This window comes from Myotis myotis, unplaced genomic scaffold (genome assembly GCF_014108235.1).
Source record: "Myotis myotis isolate mMyoMyo1 unplaced genomic scaffold, mMyoMyo1.p scaffold_m19_p_4, whole genome shotgun sequence".
In the NCBI taxonomy this organism is placed as follows: domain Eukaryota; kingdom Metazoa; phylum Chordata; class Mammalia; order Chiroptera; family Vespertilionidae; genus Myotis; species Myotis myotis.
In genome coordinates, this window is record NW_023416346.1 from 31,943,484 (window position 1) to 31,960,226 (window position 16,743).

Sequence of the window (16,743 nt, forward strand, 5' to 3'; positions counted from 1 at the left end):
AATCACATTCACCTAGGACTTTTGCCTCTCCTGCCTGAATAGATATAGACTGCATGTATTTAAAACTTAGTGCCCATTTTACCTCAAGCCCTCTGGAATTCCCTTTTCTCTTTCTGAATATTGATATCTCTGTCTTTGACTCCCCTTTAAAATCATGGTACCCCAACACATCATACCATAGCTTAATAGTGTCATACAAGAAGATACAACACGCCTGATGCTTCTCTTATTTCTTTTGTCCCCTCTTTTGCCATCTTGGATGATACTCTGGCCTAATTCAACTGCTGATCTGACGCTGCAGTTGAGCAGATAGTTGCTGTGTACCATTCTGCCTCCAAACAAAAGGCATGGGACCACTTCACAAAAGCCCAGCGTAAAAACATCAGCGTCTGGTGCAAACAAGCTGAGGTTGGTAACTCTTTACTCTAATAGCCCCAGAGGGGGACAGTTTCTTCCTTTAACAAGTTATTGATTTGGAGTTTAGCCAGAATTAAATAGTGCCAAGCTCCCATGGTCACAACAAGGCACTAATGAAACATTAAGACATGTTATATCACCTGCCACTGTGGCCAGACCACCTGCCGCCAAAAGGGTAATAAATGTGCACATTCTGCTAGATGGATCCTTAGTAGTGAGAATGTAGCTATGATAATTATAAGTTTACTTCTCTGTGCTAGTTGGTCTTGGATACAACAATAATTACTGACCTGTGAATTCAGTGTTAGTATTATTAGGGCTGTCTTACATTTATTAGAGCGTCTTGACACTTGGGCTGAAAGCTCCCTGGTGTTGTTACATTGAAGCACTGAAATTTCTGAGCTTCTTTTATGAAACCTGCTCAGCCATCTCTTATAGGTCTCAGCTTTAAAGATAACAGAGGACTCTGATTTCAGATTAAGGTTGACACATACCTGTCTGCTTGTGCTGAAGTGACATTTTTTAGTGTAACATTAGAGTATGTCTGATGTGATTGGGTTGTTATTCTCAATCCAAGATTAAAAACAAAGATGGGAGGTTTGTTTTCACTGATATGTCTTTGGAATGATGTTACATATATGTCAAGTTTTTCTGTTCCTATGGGCAGCTTCATTACCCAGCACTGACATGTTCAATCTATGTATGCAGCAACTTTTTCAACTTTGTTTCTGAGCCCTTCCTGCCAGTCTGGTAATAGTCCCATTATATATGTAGGGCAGATTATCATATTCCTCCACATTTAAATAGCATTTGTAAGGCATTTGCATTTTATAAAGCATTTTACATTGGTTATCTCACCTACCTCCCAGTAGATGTGGTGTAGCTGGAAAGAACACTGCACTTGGGTGCAAACATGAATCCAAATCTCAACTCTGACATGTTATAGCTGTGTCACTTTGAGCAAGTCAGCCTTTCTCAGTAACTATTTCTTCACCTGTAAATTGGAGTTAATAGTGAAACCAGTCTTATGGGATTAAATGGAGTAAGAGATGTGTAGACAGCTTAGAAAATGTAAATGCTATATAAATGATAAATAGTATTATTTCAATTTATCATTAACAACTCCACAAGGGCTAATAGGTATAGTATTAATGTTTTCCATGTGAGGAAACTGAGACAGAGTGTTAAGTGATGCACACAAAATTACACAGCTAGTAAGTGGTAATTCAGGACTAGAAATTCTTACTCTGATATAAACTGCCTTGTAAGTCTTGAGCAAGTCATTTCATTTAATCTTTGTGGGCCTCAGTTTTCTAACCTATAAAATGAAGATAATAATCTATTCATTCTGTCTTCGTGAGAATACATGACATAGTTTGTGTGATAATAATATGAAAACTGCGAAGAGCATTTAGAAGAAAATAAGCAAAACCCTGTTCATATACTATCTCTGAGCCATCAATTCTGGCTCAGCAAAGGGATCTGGGAGTCACTAGGGCAGTGGTTTTCAACCTTCCTAATGCCGCAACCCTTTAATACAGTTCCTCATGTTGTGGTAACCCCCAACCATAAAATTATTTTCGTTGCTACTTCATAACTGTAATTTTGCTACTGTTATGAATCGTAATGTAAATATCTGATATGCAGGATGTATTTTCATTGTTACAAATTGAACATAATTAAAGCATAGTGATTAATCACAAAAACAATATGTAATTATATATGTTTTCCGATGGTCTTAGGCAACCCCTGTGAAAGGGTCGTTTGACCCCCAAGGGGTCGCGACCCACAGATTGAGAACCACTGCACTAGGGAGACATTCCTGAAGACATCAGCCCAATAGATGGGTAGAGTCATAAAAAGCCAGTAATGTTTTAAATTGTTTTTAAAAGGGAATTAGGAATTTAAAAAAAGGAGCTATTGTCTTACTGTAGCACAAAATGATTTTAGAATCCTAGAGTGTAACTCATGTTGTTGAGCTTCAACAAACAAAATTCAACATTTCAATTCAAATGTTTACTGAGCAATTCTCTGTCTCAAGCATTATGACAGGCAATGTAAAATGAGATGGTATTTGCTTTCAGGGAACTAGAAGGGTAGCAAAAGGGATCAAGGGGAGGAGTGGAGTTTAGTACCCTAAAATAAAAATATCCAAACTTTTTAAGTGTAGTTTGAATAGTTCAGAAGAATAAAGACTGAAAGGAAAATGCTCAATGTCCTACAATTGTAGAAAAATAGTATTAAGTCTCCACCTTTTAGGGGGTGAAAGAAGCTGTCTGAACTGCCCCACCCATTACCAGAAGCCCTGCCAGTATAATACAGAGAGTGCCAGCTTACAGTGGTTCAACTTAAGATTTTTTTACTTTACTATGATATGTGATACGATATTCTCTTATGATGTTGGCCAGCAGTAGCCAGCCACAGCTCCCAGTAAGCCATATGATCACAGGGATAAACAGCCAATACTCTACAGTGTATTGTGTTGCCAGAGGTTTTTTTGAATATTGTGTTTGAAGGACATTTAAGGTGGGCTGGGCTAAGCTATGATGTTTAGTAGGTTAGGTGTATTAAATGCACTTTTTTACATACAAAATTTTCAATTTAAGATGAGTTTATCAGGTTCTAACCCAGGGGTGGGCAAATTTTTTGACTCGAGGGCCACAATGGGTTCTTAAACTGGACCGGAGGGCCGGAACAAAAGCATGGATGGAGTGTTTGTGTGAACTAATATAAATTCAAAGTAAACATCATTACATAAAAGGGTACGGTCTTTTTTTTTTAGTTTTATTCATTTCAAGGCCCGCGGGCCGTAGTTTGCCCACGGCTGTTCTAACCCATCATAAGTGGAGGAGCATCTGTATTGCTTTATTGGAAGAAGGCAGCCTCTGGCTGGAGCACCAACTTACCTAGGATACAACTGTTTGGTAAACAACTTTGCAATAAAATAGTCTCCATTAATATTATTCATCAAGGCTCTCTGCAGTTAGATCATACTTACCTATCTGGTAGATACATATTTCATTTTAATTACCTTCTCAGTAAAGACAGCTATGCCAGTGAGCTGAATATTTCTCTGGGTCTGTATAAAACTTAGAGCTATATACTCTATTACCTAATATTGTAGCAGAGCTTCCTTGGCACAGTAATGAGGGCAAACTATATGACTAGCAGGACTTACCAAGAGCTGCATGTTTCACAATGTGCCTTGTAGAATTTATAGAAGCCCAGAAAAATGCTCCTGTCTATTGGATTGGACTAAATTAAGGGTCTACCTAGAATACCTCAATCTTGATAAGTAAAACAACTGAAAGTGGAACATAGCTCATCATTTTCCTATGGTATTGTATTCCCTAAACCTAAAAGATCTCTTCTATATTGTATTGGTCCCTCATTATTTTAAGACTTTTAATTGATTTTTAAAGAGAGAGGAAGAGAGAATCATCGATGTGAGAGTGAAACATCATTAGACTGCTTCCCATACATACCCTACCAGGGATCCAGCCCAAAATCTGGACATGTGCTCTGACCAGGAATCAAACTGGCAACTTTTTACTGCATAGGACGTCACCCAACCAACTGAGCCACACTGGCCAGGGCTTTGGTGCCTTTTTAAGTCATAGCTTCTTTAACCTCTGCATACTTTCACTTGATAACAGGCAACCCTGCGGACTAAAAGGAGATATCCTATAGAAAGTGAAAAAAGTGTTCTCTTAAATTGAGGCTGCTGGAGGCTAGGAACAGTAGTTAGCATAATAAATGCGAGAAGTTTGTCAGAAGGCTGATGGACATCTTCAGCAGGGCTGAAGATCTACATATTATTACCTGTTGCCGAACCGCTGAGGGCAATTCCCCTAACTTGATAATCCTTTATTGTTTACCAAACCTTACCTTTGATGTGTATATCTGCTTTGATAAAGGGCAAAATGTGTTAATAAAAAGCCTTGGGTCCGGAGATTGGGGAGCTTAGTCACTAGAGCTAAGTTTCTGTCTGGCTCCCCCAATGTCTTCCAAATTCATATTTCTTGTCTAGTCTCTATTCATTTATGTGCAGCCCTTCTCCAGATTCCTGAACCCTTGCTGTGAAAAGACTGTGGCAGAAGCTGCCACATAGCACCCCACTGAGAATCAGAACATCTCAGTGACTTCAACTAGACTTGCTTTTTTTTTTTTTCGTAGGCATTGAAGCTACAACTCCTAAATCAGGGGTTTCTTCAAATTGGAAGTTTCTGATATTGAGCATTTTTTACCAATTGCCTCTGGGAATATGCCAGCTGGTGACCTCCTGGTGTCACAAAGTACCTATTCCTTGTCTAATTGTCATCCTCCTACTAGCGGCCAGCACTGACTTACTCTGGTTAAAGATAGGTTATGGAGTAAGAATAAAATGTCACTGAAGACAAAGTGTTTAGGTACTCACTTTGTTAGCATATGTCAGGCAGACTAGTTTGCTAATGAATCTTTTTCATTGATTTATTTTCCTGATTTACATGTGTGTGAGGCTGCTGCTGATAAAACTGGAAAGGCTAATAAAAGACGTCTAAAGTCATTCCCCTTTCTAAAAGTTAGTGTCTGTAATGACTTTACTGACAGTTCTGTGTTGGGAACAATTTTTCTACAAGAACATTTAAAACCTGCATGTTTCTCTTCCTGAGAAGCTGGCCTAGATTAGACGTTAAACCTTTGATAACATATGGAAACTAGAGCAATGGCAGTAGGCACTAAAAGATACCTCTTGCATGCTCCCTAATATGTGATTTATACCATTGAGCCAGAGGAAAAGGGACTTGGTGATTACTAGCATTCTTGTAAAATAAAATTCTGTGATTGCTAACTTAACTTTCTCTCTAGATTTCCAGGCTTACCATTTCAAACTCTGAAGACCTGTTTACAGATAGATGTTCAAGTCATCTGCATACCCTTGTTTTAGGGCCCATTTGCATTAACACTAACTATTGACTTTCAGCCATCAAAACACATAAAACAAAATTTGGATCAATCTAATTTGTATTTCTATTATGTATCACACAATAGGCATTGATTAAGAATCTGTTTATGTTTTGCTTCATTGTATTGAATGATATCGCAGAATCAAATTTCTATTTAAGTGTAGAAGCTACCTACCTATCCCCTGCTCTTTTCAATTCCTTCATTTCACCCTTTCCACACCACATATCCTAATAATGTTGAAAATCTGGGTAAGTAAAGTTTTGTTACACAATTAGCAAGGAATTTTGCTTTTCGAATAATCATGTTTCTATAAAAACATGAGTATATAAAAGATGAATTTAAGTGCACATAAAATTTTTAAACTTTTAAGTAGTTTTAGATAATTAACATGCACTGATTTATGATTTGCTTATTTTATGATGAATCAAGAATGTCAGCAGGTACACAGATTATTCTTTTCATGTAATTTCCTCTATCTATGGTTTCAGTTTTATTCTATGTTGAAAGTGCTTTGTCCTCCATTGTGGAGAAGTGTGTGTATTTCTGAGCTTCAGAAAAGTTACCATTTTCAGAACAGACTCAAAGCCATTATAACACATTTTTAGAAATCACCAACAGTTCACTGCTTAGATGAAAAATATTGCAGGTCTACTATGGGCGAGAGAGTGGTATAGATACTTTAGGAAGGTTATCTTACCTTTTTTATGTAGTCTGTCAGTGACATGACCCACTCAATTTCAGGTAGAGCGTTACAAATGAAAATGTCTGGAAAATGTTTTTACATGCCATTGCCACTCTTTTGGTTTTGCACTGAATCCAAATGTCAGGGTTGGGGAGGGGCAAATTTGGGAAGCACTGCTATTTCTCATGCTCCCTGAACTTCAGTGGCTCAGAATCCTCCTCCTGCCTGCATCTATGTCCAAGGTTGGTGGAGTGCCTTCCTTAGGTAAATGCTACCTTTCACCCTTTCACTCTGAAGGTATTTGTTAGGGTTTGCTTCCCAAAGTAGAGCTTTCTTGATCCACCATAGACTACAGAAAACAGGTATCTTAGCTATCAAGAGGTTTTACGTTAAGGTTATCAAAGAATTAAAATCTCACTTGCTTTACTTAGGGGGGTACTGTCATTTACTAAATGCTCTCCATAAGTTTCCTGAAGTATTGTACCTTTTAACTTCTGATGTTCTCTGCTTTCTATTATATTCATGTGACTTAGTATCAGATATTTATAGAAGAGTCATGATACAGGCCTTAGTTTCTTTGTAGCTAAGAAAGATTGTCTAGCCCTACCTGGTTTGGCTCAGTGGATAGAGCATCGGTCTGTGGACTGAAAAGTCCCGGGTTCAATTCCAGTCAAGGGCACATGCCTTAGTTGCAAGCTCGATCCCCAGTGTGGGATGTGCAGGAGGCAGCCAATCAATGATTTTCTCTCATCATTGATGTTTCTCTCTCTCCCTCTCCCTTCCTGTCTAAAATTAATTTAAAAATATGTAAAAAGGAAAGATTGTCTAGTGGTTAGAGGGCTCTAACCACTTTGCATGCCAGACTAAATAACTTAAAGCAAATATCTTCTTAGTTTTTCCTATCCTTATTTCATTATCAATGAAAAGAACCAGTAACTCTTGTTCATGAAGTAATTTTAGGCACTGAGGTAAAAGTTGTCAATAGGTATGTTATATTTCTAGGAATTCTTTAAGAGATGTGAGGTACCCCTAGATAAGCTGTATCACTTAGCCATTAAACTTTTTATACTTCTAAGAAGATATTATGCTTTCTTGACCAGCTGGGAACAGAAAGATGCCATGTGGATGCTGAGCAGCTACAGGGCATGTCTTAGCTCTCAGTAACATTTTCTTGCCCATGGGGCATTTCTCTAGAATGAACATAATTTATTCTTTTGAAAAACACAATAACTTTCCTGGAGTTAGACATCATGTTTGTGAATTGAGAGTTGGTCTTTGTTAATACCCTCTGACAGTTTACATTTTTGTTAAACAACTAGGAGAGCCATGCCTTTTCCAGTTGTAGTAAGTTTTACAGTACTTGAATTTGTCAGTGTCACCCCTCATTAGAATCACCTTTCCAGGAACAGCTCTTTGATGATAACTGAAACCTAGATTCATGAGATAGAATGAATTCTTGGAAATTAGCAATTTATTTTTCTCTGCACAATGAGTATAAATCAGACATAACAAATCTCTCTCTAGTCACAGCCCTTTAAGGTTCATTTTTCTCAAGCAACTCATCATTTTCTTCTATTTTATGTAATGCCTCTGCAGCACATGAAGGATGCTATGTTAGTATTTCTATTTTCTATTACTTTTATTTTTCTACTAGAGGCCCGGTGCACAAATTCGTGCACAGGTGGGGTCCCTCAGCCTGGCCGGTGAGAGAAGCCTATCCGGGCGACAGCCGGCTAGGGGGAGGGACCCCAGGAGGTTGGCTTGTGATGCCCCGATCAGGGCCATTAGGTGGGCCCGCAGGCCAATCTCCTGCGGTCCTTCCTCCTTGCCAGACAACCCTCCCCCCTCCGATTGGGGCCACTGAGGGGAGAGGAACCAGCCAGGGGGAAGGGCCATAGGAGGTTGGCTGTGGGAGCACACTGACCACCAGGGGGAAGCTCCTGCATTGAGCATCTGCCCCCTGGTGGTCAGTGCACGTCATAGCGACTAGTTGACCGGTCATTCGGTCATAGCAGTCACTTAGGCTTTTATATATATAGATTGCTTCTTAACTATGAATGATAGCATTGAGTAGCTCACTTTTTTCAAAGTTACTTTTATTTATCTTTAGTGAAAACAATATAGAAATCATTATTTTTCCTGATAAAAGCAATAAAAAAGGAGGATATTAATTTAGATAGTTATTACCTATGGCATTAAATAGTAAGAAATATATTTGAAATATTTATAATCCCTGTAAGTGGAAGTATTTTTCACCAGACACCTTTGGATATTTCCTGTATTATGGCCCATTTGGAGCTAACCTGGCAAGGAATACACAGCTCAGTGCTGAGGAGATTTTAACTGGCATCAAGTGGCCTCTAAATGATTATAAGCTGCTCCAAAATACACAATTCTCATATTTACACTTTTTGAAAAAGTGACTTTCCCACTGTGATCTTGATCATTTCCAATGTTTTCATGCCTCCCTGAAGACCTGCATTGACATCTGGTAGCACTTCCCTTCAGTCTGAAGAACTTTCTTCAGCATTTCTTATGGTGCAAGTCTTTGGGTGACAAATTCTTGCATTTACATTTATCTAAAAATATATCTCATCTTCCTTTTTGAAAGATATTTTCTCTGAATATAGAACTCTGAGTAAATAGATATTTTTATTTTCTCCTGTACTTTAAAGATATTGTTCCCCTGACTTCTGGCCTTTGTTGTTTCTAAAAAACATCAAAATATTCTATTGATAATGCCCTGCATTTAATGTGTTGTTTTTTTCTGGCTGCTTTGAAAATTTCTCTCTTTTTTAAAAAGTTTTATAAGACATAAACAACATACAGTACTGTAGTTTAAGATGTAATTAATGACTTTAATTACATGTATTGTGAAATGATTACCACAATAAATTTAAAGAGTTAAAGGTTTTCAGCAGTTTTACTATGATATTCCTAGTCATACTTTTTTCACACATATCCAGGTTTGGATTCACTGAGTTCTTTGAATATATAATCTATTTCATCAAATTTGAGAAATCTGCCCTGACTGGTTTGGCTCAGTGGATAGAGCATCGGCCTGCGGACTCAAGGGTCCCAGGTTCGATTCCGGTCAAGGGCATGTACCTGGGTTGCGGGCACATCCCCAGTGGGGGGGGGGGGGCCTGCAGGAGGCAGTTGATTGATGTTTCTCTCTCATCGATGTTTCTAACTCTCTATCTCTCTCCCTTCCTCTCTGTAAAAAAACAATAAAATATATTTTTAAAAAATTGAGAAATCTTCAACTATTTTTTCTTCAAAGATTTTGAATAATTTAGTTTCCCCTATTTCTGTGATTCCAGTTAGTTTCTCTCTGTTCTTCAGATTGGGTAAATGTGTATTGTTCTCTTTAAGTTCTCTCTTTATTTTGTCATCTGCATTCTACTGTTAGGTTTATCCAATTACTTTTATTTCAGATATCTTCAGATATTGTATTTTTCAGTTTTAGAATTTCCATTTGGTTCTTTTTAAAAGTTTCTATTTCTCAACTACGGTTTACTACCTTTTCATTCATTATAAATATATTTTCTTTATGTCACTGAGATAATTATAATAGATGCTTTAACTCCTTGTCTGCTAAATGCCGTATCTGGTTGATTTCAAGTTTGGTTTCTGTTGATTGTCTTTTCTCTTGAAGATGGATCATCTCATCCTATTTCTCTGTGTCATGTACATTGTGAATATTTTTTTTCTTTTTTTTAACATATTTTTACTGATTTCAGAGAGGAGGGAGAGAGAGGATAGAAACATCAATGATGAAAGAAAATCATTGATGGGCTGCCTTCTGCACGTCCCCCACTGGGGATTGAGCCCACAACCTGGGCATGTGCCCTGACCAGAATAGAACCATGACCTCCTGGTTCATAGGTCGATGCTTAACCACTGAGCCACGCAAGTTGGGCTGAATATTTTTTCTTTTAAAACTCTGGATTATTTTATGTTCTTCCAAAGAATGTTGACTTTGCCCTCCTTTGTTTTAAATGGTTAATTTTATTTATTAGAGTTAAGCTAAAAATTATCTAAGATGGCAGCTCAAATCTCAATTCAGTTCTTTTAGCCTTAACTGTGTTGTTTGGAATCTGCACTGTGCTTCTATGATTCATGGGTTATATAGAAATTTGAATAGATCTTATTCACAGAATTTGAATTTCTCTATCTTTGGCTCTCTTCGTTCTGAGACTGTGGTTACCCTGCACTCTCTTATTTATTTCTTTAAGATATAAAGAACATGGATTTTCTATTAAAAATTTAGCAGTCCTGTGAGGTGATCTGCTCCCAGACTAAAAGGCTCTTTAAAAACTGGGAGACCCACACCCTTCTTCCAAGTGTCAGCTCCTCTTCAGAATATGCCTGCTTTTGTTCACTCTCCACTGCCATTAAGTAGTTAGGGGTTTGCTTTGGTTTTGTGTTTTGTTTGCAAAGTATATTTTTTATCTACTAGAGGCCTGGTGCACGAATTCGTGCACAGGTGGGGTCCAGCCAGCCCACCCCATGGGGGCCCATTGGACCAGGCTGGCAGGGGGCAGGGGCCGTGGGTGGTTGGCCAGCCAGCCCCGCCCCGATCGGGGTGTTGGGGGCTGATTGGGGACCAGGTTGGCCGGGGGTGGGAGGGGGGCCGATCAGGGCCCGGATCAGGCTGGTTGGCTACCACAATACGAGTCATAGCCACCAGTCATTCTGGTCATTCTGGTCGTTCCACCGTTCCAGTCACAGGGCTTTTATATATATAGATGGAAGTGGTGATCTGGTAGAAGCTCATTCCTGACTACTCATTTTTGCTGTAACTTCTAAACCTGCAAAAGTTTGAGTAAGAGTTCTGTTGAATACTCTACCCCAAAAAACTTGAAAACAAGTACTTTCTGATATGAGAGGGATATAAAAATTATCAACTGCCAGAACTCTGGGTATGGAAAGAAAGACTAATGCAAGACAGATTGTACAAAGTCTGCTTTGTTTTATTGAGATTATTTTAGCTTCAACATGACCCTTTGCCTTTGCCTTTGCCTTAAGAGAACTCTGAAATTTTGATATATGTCAACAAACCTGCTTTATCTTATCCTTAACTCTGGTCATTTTATCAACATTTTTGAGGCTTTCCCACCTAAAAAACATACCTTTTAACTTTAGGAAATCCGCAACATACATAATGATGAATTAATGGGAATCAGGAGAGAAGAAGAAATGGAGATGTCTGATGATGAAATAGAAGAAAAAACAGAAACAAAAGAAACTGAGGAATCAGGTAAAGATAATTCTGCTTTGTTTTATTTGAATAACATCTACTTGCAAGGATGGTATTTTTTTAAATATATTTTATTGATTTTTTACAGAGAGGAAGGGAGAGAGATAGAGAGTTAGAAACATCTATGAGAGAGAAACATCAATCAGCTACCTCTTGCACACCTCCTACTGGGGATGTGCCCACAACCAAGGTACATGCCCCTGACCGGAATCAAACCTGGGACCCTTCAGTCCTCAGGCCGATGCTCTATCCACTGAGCCAAACCGGTTAGGGCAAGGATGGTATTTTAAAAGCATTAATACCCAGTAAGTGATGGGCACAAACCTATCAGATTGAACTAGCTAAAAACAATTGGTGAGGACAGGACCTTACTGTGAGACAGAAGCCATGGTGTGGGTCCACAGTGGAACTCATAAGACAAACCTGTTTAACAGTATAACACCCTGCTCTTCGATTTGCTATCAAATTATCTTTGAAGGGGTACCATAGGAGAGATTAAAATATCAGCCGAAAGGCCAGTGTTTTCATGTAAACACTCCAGAAAACCTTAGGAGTCAAAAATGTACAGTGGACAAAGCACCAGACCTAAAGTTAGAACACCTGATTTCCAGTGCCAATTCTGTTCTTCTTGACATAGAAAGGACTTCTTTCTCACTGAGCCTCAGCTTCCACACTTGTAACAAGTACATTACAAACAGGGATTTTGTGGTGGTTAAAAGAATTAATTTATTCATTTAATAATGATTACATGCCAAGAACTGTACTAGACATTAGAGATATGGTAGTATACTGCCCCTATTGTGTGTATGTATGTGTATGTAAAAGAAGAGAGGGGGGGGGGAGGAGGAGGAGGAGGAAAGAGGAGGAAAGAGGAGGAAAGAGGAGAGAAGAGAAGAGATCCCAGATTGGTTATCATGAAAATCAGAATTTCTTTGTTCCAGCACTTGCATATCGAAATCAGCAGTTCTATAGCCACTTGAGTGATCCTAGAATCTTCACTCCATGAGCAGAAAATCTTAAGGAGAGAAAACCACCAAGACAGACTTTTTAAAAGACATTCATTAGCTGTTACATCTGAATTTCCTCTATTTAGGCCATATGTTATATCCCTAACCATATAAACCTACATATACATTGAATGCATCCTTTGTATTAAGTGAATACTTAGAATTTTCAGAACAGTTAACACATACTAATTACTGCAAACAGATACTATAAACGTATAACCAAGATAAACAAAATAATATATTTAATGATAATTGAGCTATTCAAATTATTTAAGTACTTAGGATGTTTTAGAGGTGATTAATTTTTTATTTGTAGGATTGTCTCCACCTAAGAATCCTGTAGTATTGTATATAGTGTTAATCCAGTGTTACCCTTAAATGTATACAACCATAAGTTTGAGCATCCACTTGATAAATTGCTGAGTTTGAGGAGTCATTAGGGGAGGAGAGTGGTGTATGGGAGATTCAGACTGAATGCACTTACTAGGGTTATATAATTGCATTTTACTCTGTATCTCTTTTGAGTTAAAAGCTGTATTGGCTACTGCACAGAATCTTATTCATTTAGAGACAAGAAACTCCCTGACAGATCATCTTATAGCTATTTTCTTTCCTGTTCCACATGCCAGGATGTTTTGTCAAATAAAGCTATCTACAATAGACTTAATGGGCCTTACCAAATAGCTTTTCTCCCAGAAGGTTTCAATTCATTTTAATTCCAGGACTTTTGCGCATTTTTCTCCCCCTAGATCGTATCTAATTGTGTTATCTTGCTTCTGTAGTATTCAACTACAGAATTCCTGTTCACTATGAGCTAGTAAGCAGGTCCTCAGTTTTTATCTCAATCAGTTACATTGTAGTTGTCACTTGGTTCCAATTAAAAGCTTAAGCAACTAGATCTCCAAGTTGATTTTTTTTCCTCTCTCCATGCTACCAAAGTTGAATTCCAGGAGTCTATAACCTGTTTCTGGTTAAATTTTACTTCCCAGGGAAACTAAGAGTCAAAGCTAGCCTAGCAGTTTCAGTTACATTTCCTTGGAGTGCCACAGAATTTCTGTTCTTCAAGGTACTCTATACTTGCCAGGCCATATTTGTGATACACTACTGGAAATACCCTTGCCATAAAAGAAAGGACTTCTGTGTTCAAAGGTTGAAAAGGTTGAAGAAGAAAAATCAAATCAAAGCAAATCATCGTAGTATGAAACTATTTCATTCTGTTGTTAGTCATGATGGAAAATACATGGACCCAGTAAACATAACAACAGCTGTTTCCTTTCAATATCTATCTTCTGCCTTGTTCACTAGTGGTTCTCAGATTTGGTATATATAAGAATCATTGGAGCCCTAGCCGGTTTGGCTCAGTGGATAGAGCATTGGTCTGTGGACTGAAAGGTCCTGGGTTCGATTCTGGTCAAGGGCACATGCCTGGGTTGTGGGTTAGATCCCCAGTGGGGGGCATGCAGGAGGCAGCCAGCCAATGATTTTCTCTCATTATTGATGTTTCCATCTCTCTCCCTTCCTCTCTGAAATCAATAAAAATATATATTTTAAAAAAGAAAAAAGAATCATTGGATTTCTTTTAAAAATTTCCATTTCTGGGCTGCAGAATCTGATTCAATATGTCTGTAATAGTGTTTGGTAATCTGCATTTTACCAGGCATCCTAAATGATTTGGTTCTCAACCTGTGGGTCGCGACCATCGGAAAACACATATAGCATATCAGATATTTACATTACGATTCATAACAGTAGCAAAATTACAGTTATGAAGTAGCAACGAAAATAATTTTTTGGTTGGGGGTCACCACAACATGAGGAACTGTATTAAAGGGTCGCAGCATTAGGAAGGTTGAGAACCACTGATTTAGATGCTAGTGGTCCAGAGAGCACATCTGGCAATCATTGACTTAGACTAATTCTCCTTCTTTGTTCTAGCCAAGTTTTCTCTTCCCAGTCTCCTTCCTTCTGTCCTCAAACCTCCCATTATTCCCACTCAAGGAGTTTTATCAATTAATTAACAAGTATTATATCTTATAAACTGATAGAAATAGAGATATAATATATGTAAATCCACATAAAATATAAGAAATATCACTTGGTGCTAACCTGGAAGTTACTGATTAGAATGTAGTAAAAGGCAAGAGATTATTAGCATGGGTCACAGTATTCACAGTCAGTGAAAGTTGATCAGGGCCTTGAAAGATGAATAGGTTTCAATAAGAGGAAGAAAAGTAAGAAAGCATCTTGATTCAGAGAGGGAAAAGGAGAAGGAGCATGGATCAGAGAGAAATAAGGATGATGTATATAGAGGAAGAAAAGATTGAGTGGATAAGATGGGTTCAGATTATGGGGGACCATGAATGTCAAGCTGAGATTTAGCATAGTGGGTAATATGGCACTATAAGCATGTCTCAACAATGGCACTAGTATGATAAAAGCAACATGAATTATATAATTTAGAAGATAATTTTGGATTAAGAGAGGCCAGCCAGAGACTTTTATAGGAATTGAGATATGACGTGATGAAGGTTGGGACAAAAGTGAAGGCAACAGAAACTTGTTTTAAAAATGGTAGAAGAAAAGGAAACAATAGAAAATATGAATTAAAGATGCTAGGAGTCATTTGGGGGAAATAAATGAAAGTCTTTGGTGCCAGATTGGCTATAGATGATGAAGAAAAAGAAAGAACCCAGAATGAATCTAGGTTTTCTATTCTGGGAAATTGGAAGCTTGGTAGTTGCATTAGTTCTCTAAAACTGTTATAATAAAGTATCACAAATAGAGTGGTTGAAACAACAGGAATTTATTTTCTCAATTAGTTCTGGAGGCTAGAAATCTGAGATCAAGGTGTCAGCAGAGTTGGTTTCTTTTGAGAGTTGTGAGAATCTGCCCCACGCCTCTCTACTAGCTTCTGGAGGTTTGCTGGCAATCATTGGCCTTCCGTGAAATCAGGGTTGAAGAAAGTAGGAGTAGAAAATGGTAATACATAGATGTTCGCTGAATGTGAGTGAGTGTGAAAGACAAATGAGAAAGAAGAGCAAAAGGCTGAATACAGAACTTTGGGGGCTATCCCCAGTAAAGTAAAAGAAAAGTAAGAAGTGAAAGACCCATGAGCAAGGACCACCTTGAGTCTGTATTGACCAGGAATGCCCAGCTCTGCAACTTCCTATGAGAGAGTCTTCTGCAGCTCAGGATAAGAAGCAGAGAAACTTGAGTCAAGTGACCATGAGTTAAGTTAGATAATGGTAAACTGTGCCAAAGGTTTTCATGGAGGGTGAAGAAATTTGCTGACTAAGGAATTTTCAGTGGAATCTGTTTAGACAGAAAGTAATTAATGGACTGGATGAAGTTGGCCAACTCCTAGAGATTAGAGGTTACAGTAAGGAAGAGGGTGTCTTTGGGTGATGAGGGGCATTGAAATAATTCGTAGATGACGATATTATGTTGGAGATGGGACTTTAGAAATATCAGAGTAGAAGCAATGAGGTCCCAGCTAGATCCATGCTGATAGAAAGCTGATCGGAGTAATGGCCTGCAGAGGCAAGAAAGCAAAGCATCATGAGGCAGGAAACTCCACTTGAGATTTTATCTGAGCTGGCCTGCAGCTACTCCCACTGGATTATGCTCATATCATCTCCCTCTCCTTTCTTCACATCCTTTGTTCTTTTTGTCATTTTCTCTTTGTGGATCATTCCAGCTCAAATTTTTGTGAACCTTTAGGGGAATGTGACCCATTTTTCCTTCTCTAATTTAGTAACAATTTTTTAGTATCTCTTATATTCTGGCTTTGTAAAAGTCAACTCCCTGAATTTGCTTCTATTATTTTGTTTTGTTTTCTTTCTACCATTGAAGAAACTTATGCATGAATATTTTAATGGCACAAAATCCTTTTAGATTTTTTTGTTATAGAGAAACATGTTTGGGATTTTTACTCTAAATGGCTCCTCTAAGAGGAGTTTGCAACTGCCTTCATACTTACACATTTTCATGACAGCCTTCAGAACTGAGGAGAAATCCCCATAAAGTGGAACATTTTTCCCACATAAGACATAATAAAAATGGGTAACCCCAAAATTAATGATGGCAGGACATGGATTAATTCACTGTACTATGCTCTATAATATCAGAACTGATGGATTCACCTGCTCAAACATATTATTAAAAGATAATATTGAACTTTTCAATGTTCTGGCAATGTACAAAGAACTCTAACTTCAGAAATGGGCCCAATTAATATTAAGTTTATAAAAGTGTTTACTTGGTGTCCTCATTAAAACTTTAAAAAGCCCTCATTTCAGAGAGTGGGGAATACATTTGTAAGTAGGGTCCCCTAGTAGCATTGTAGAAGATCACATTTTCTTTTGCTTGGTGACAAGTCCAAACAGATTATTATCTACTCCTTCCTGTGAGCAGGTCTTCATCTCTGC

The 16,743-nt window shown here is 38.1% G+C and overlaps 1 protein-coding gene across 7 annotated transcripts in view; it reads left to right on the plus strand.

Annotated features, from left to right (window-relative positions):
- ENOX2 (ecto-NOX disulfide-thiol exchanger 2) overlaps positions 1–16,743 on the plus strand; it is a 305,751-nt gene that overhangs the window by 270,797 nt on the left and 18,211 nt on the right. For all 7 annotated transcript variants that reach the window (XM_036304704.1, XM_036304706.1, XM_036304703.1 and 4 more), the window contains 2 exons: positions 302–408; positions 11,195–11,309. In XM_036304704.1, coding sequence (XP_036160597.1) covers positions 302–408; positions 11,195–11,309 — 222 coding nt within the window. The remainder of the gene's footprint in view (positions 1–301; positions 409–11,194; positions 11,310–16,743) is intronic.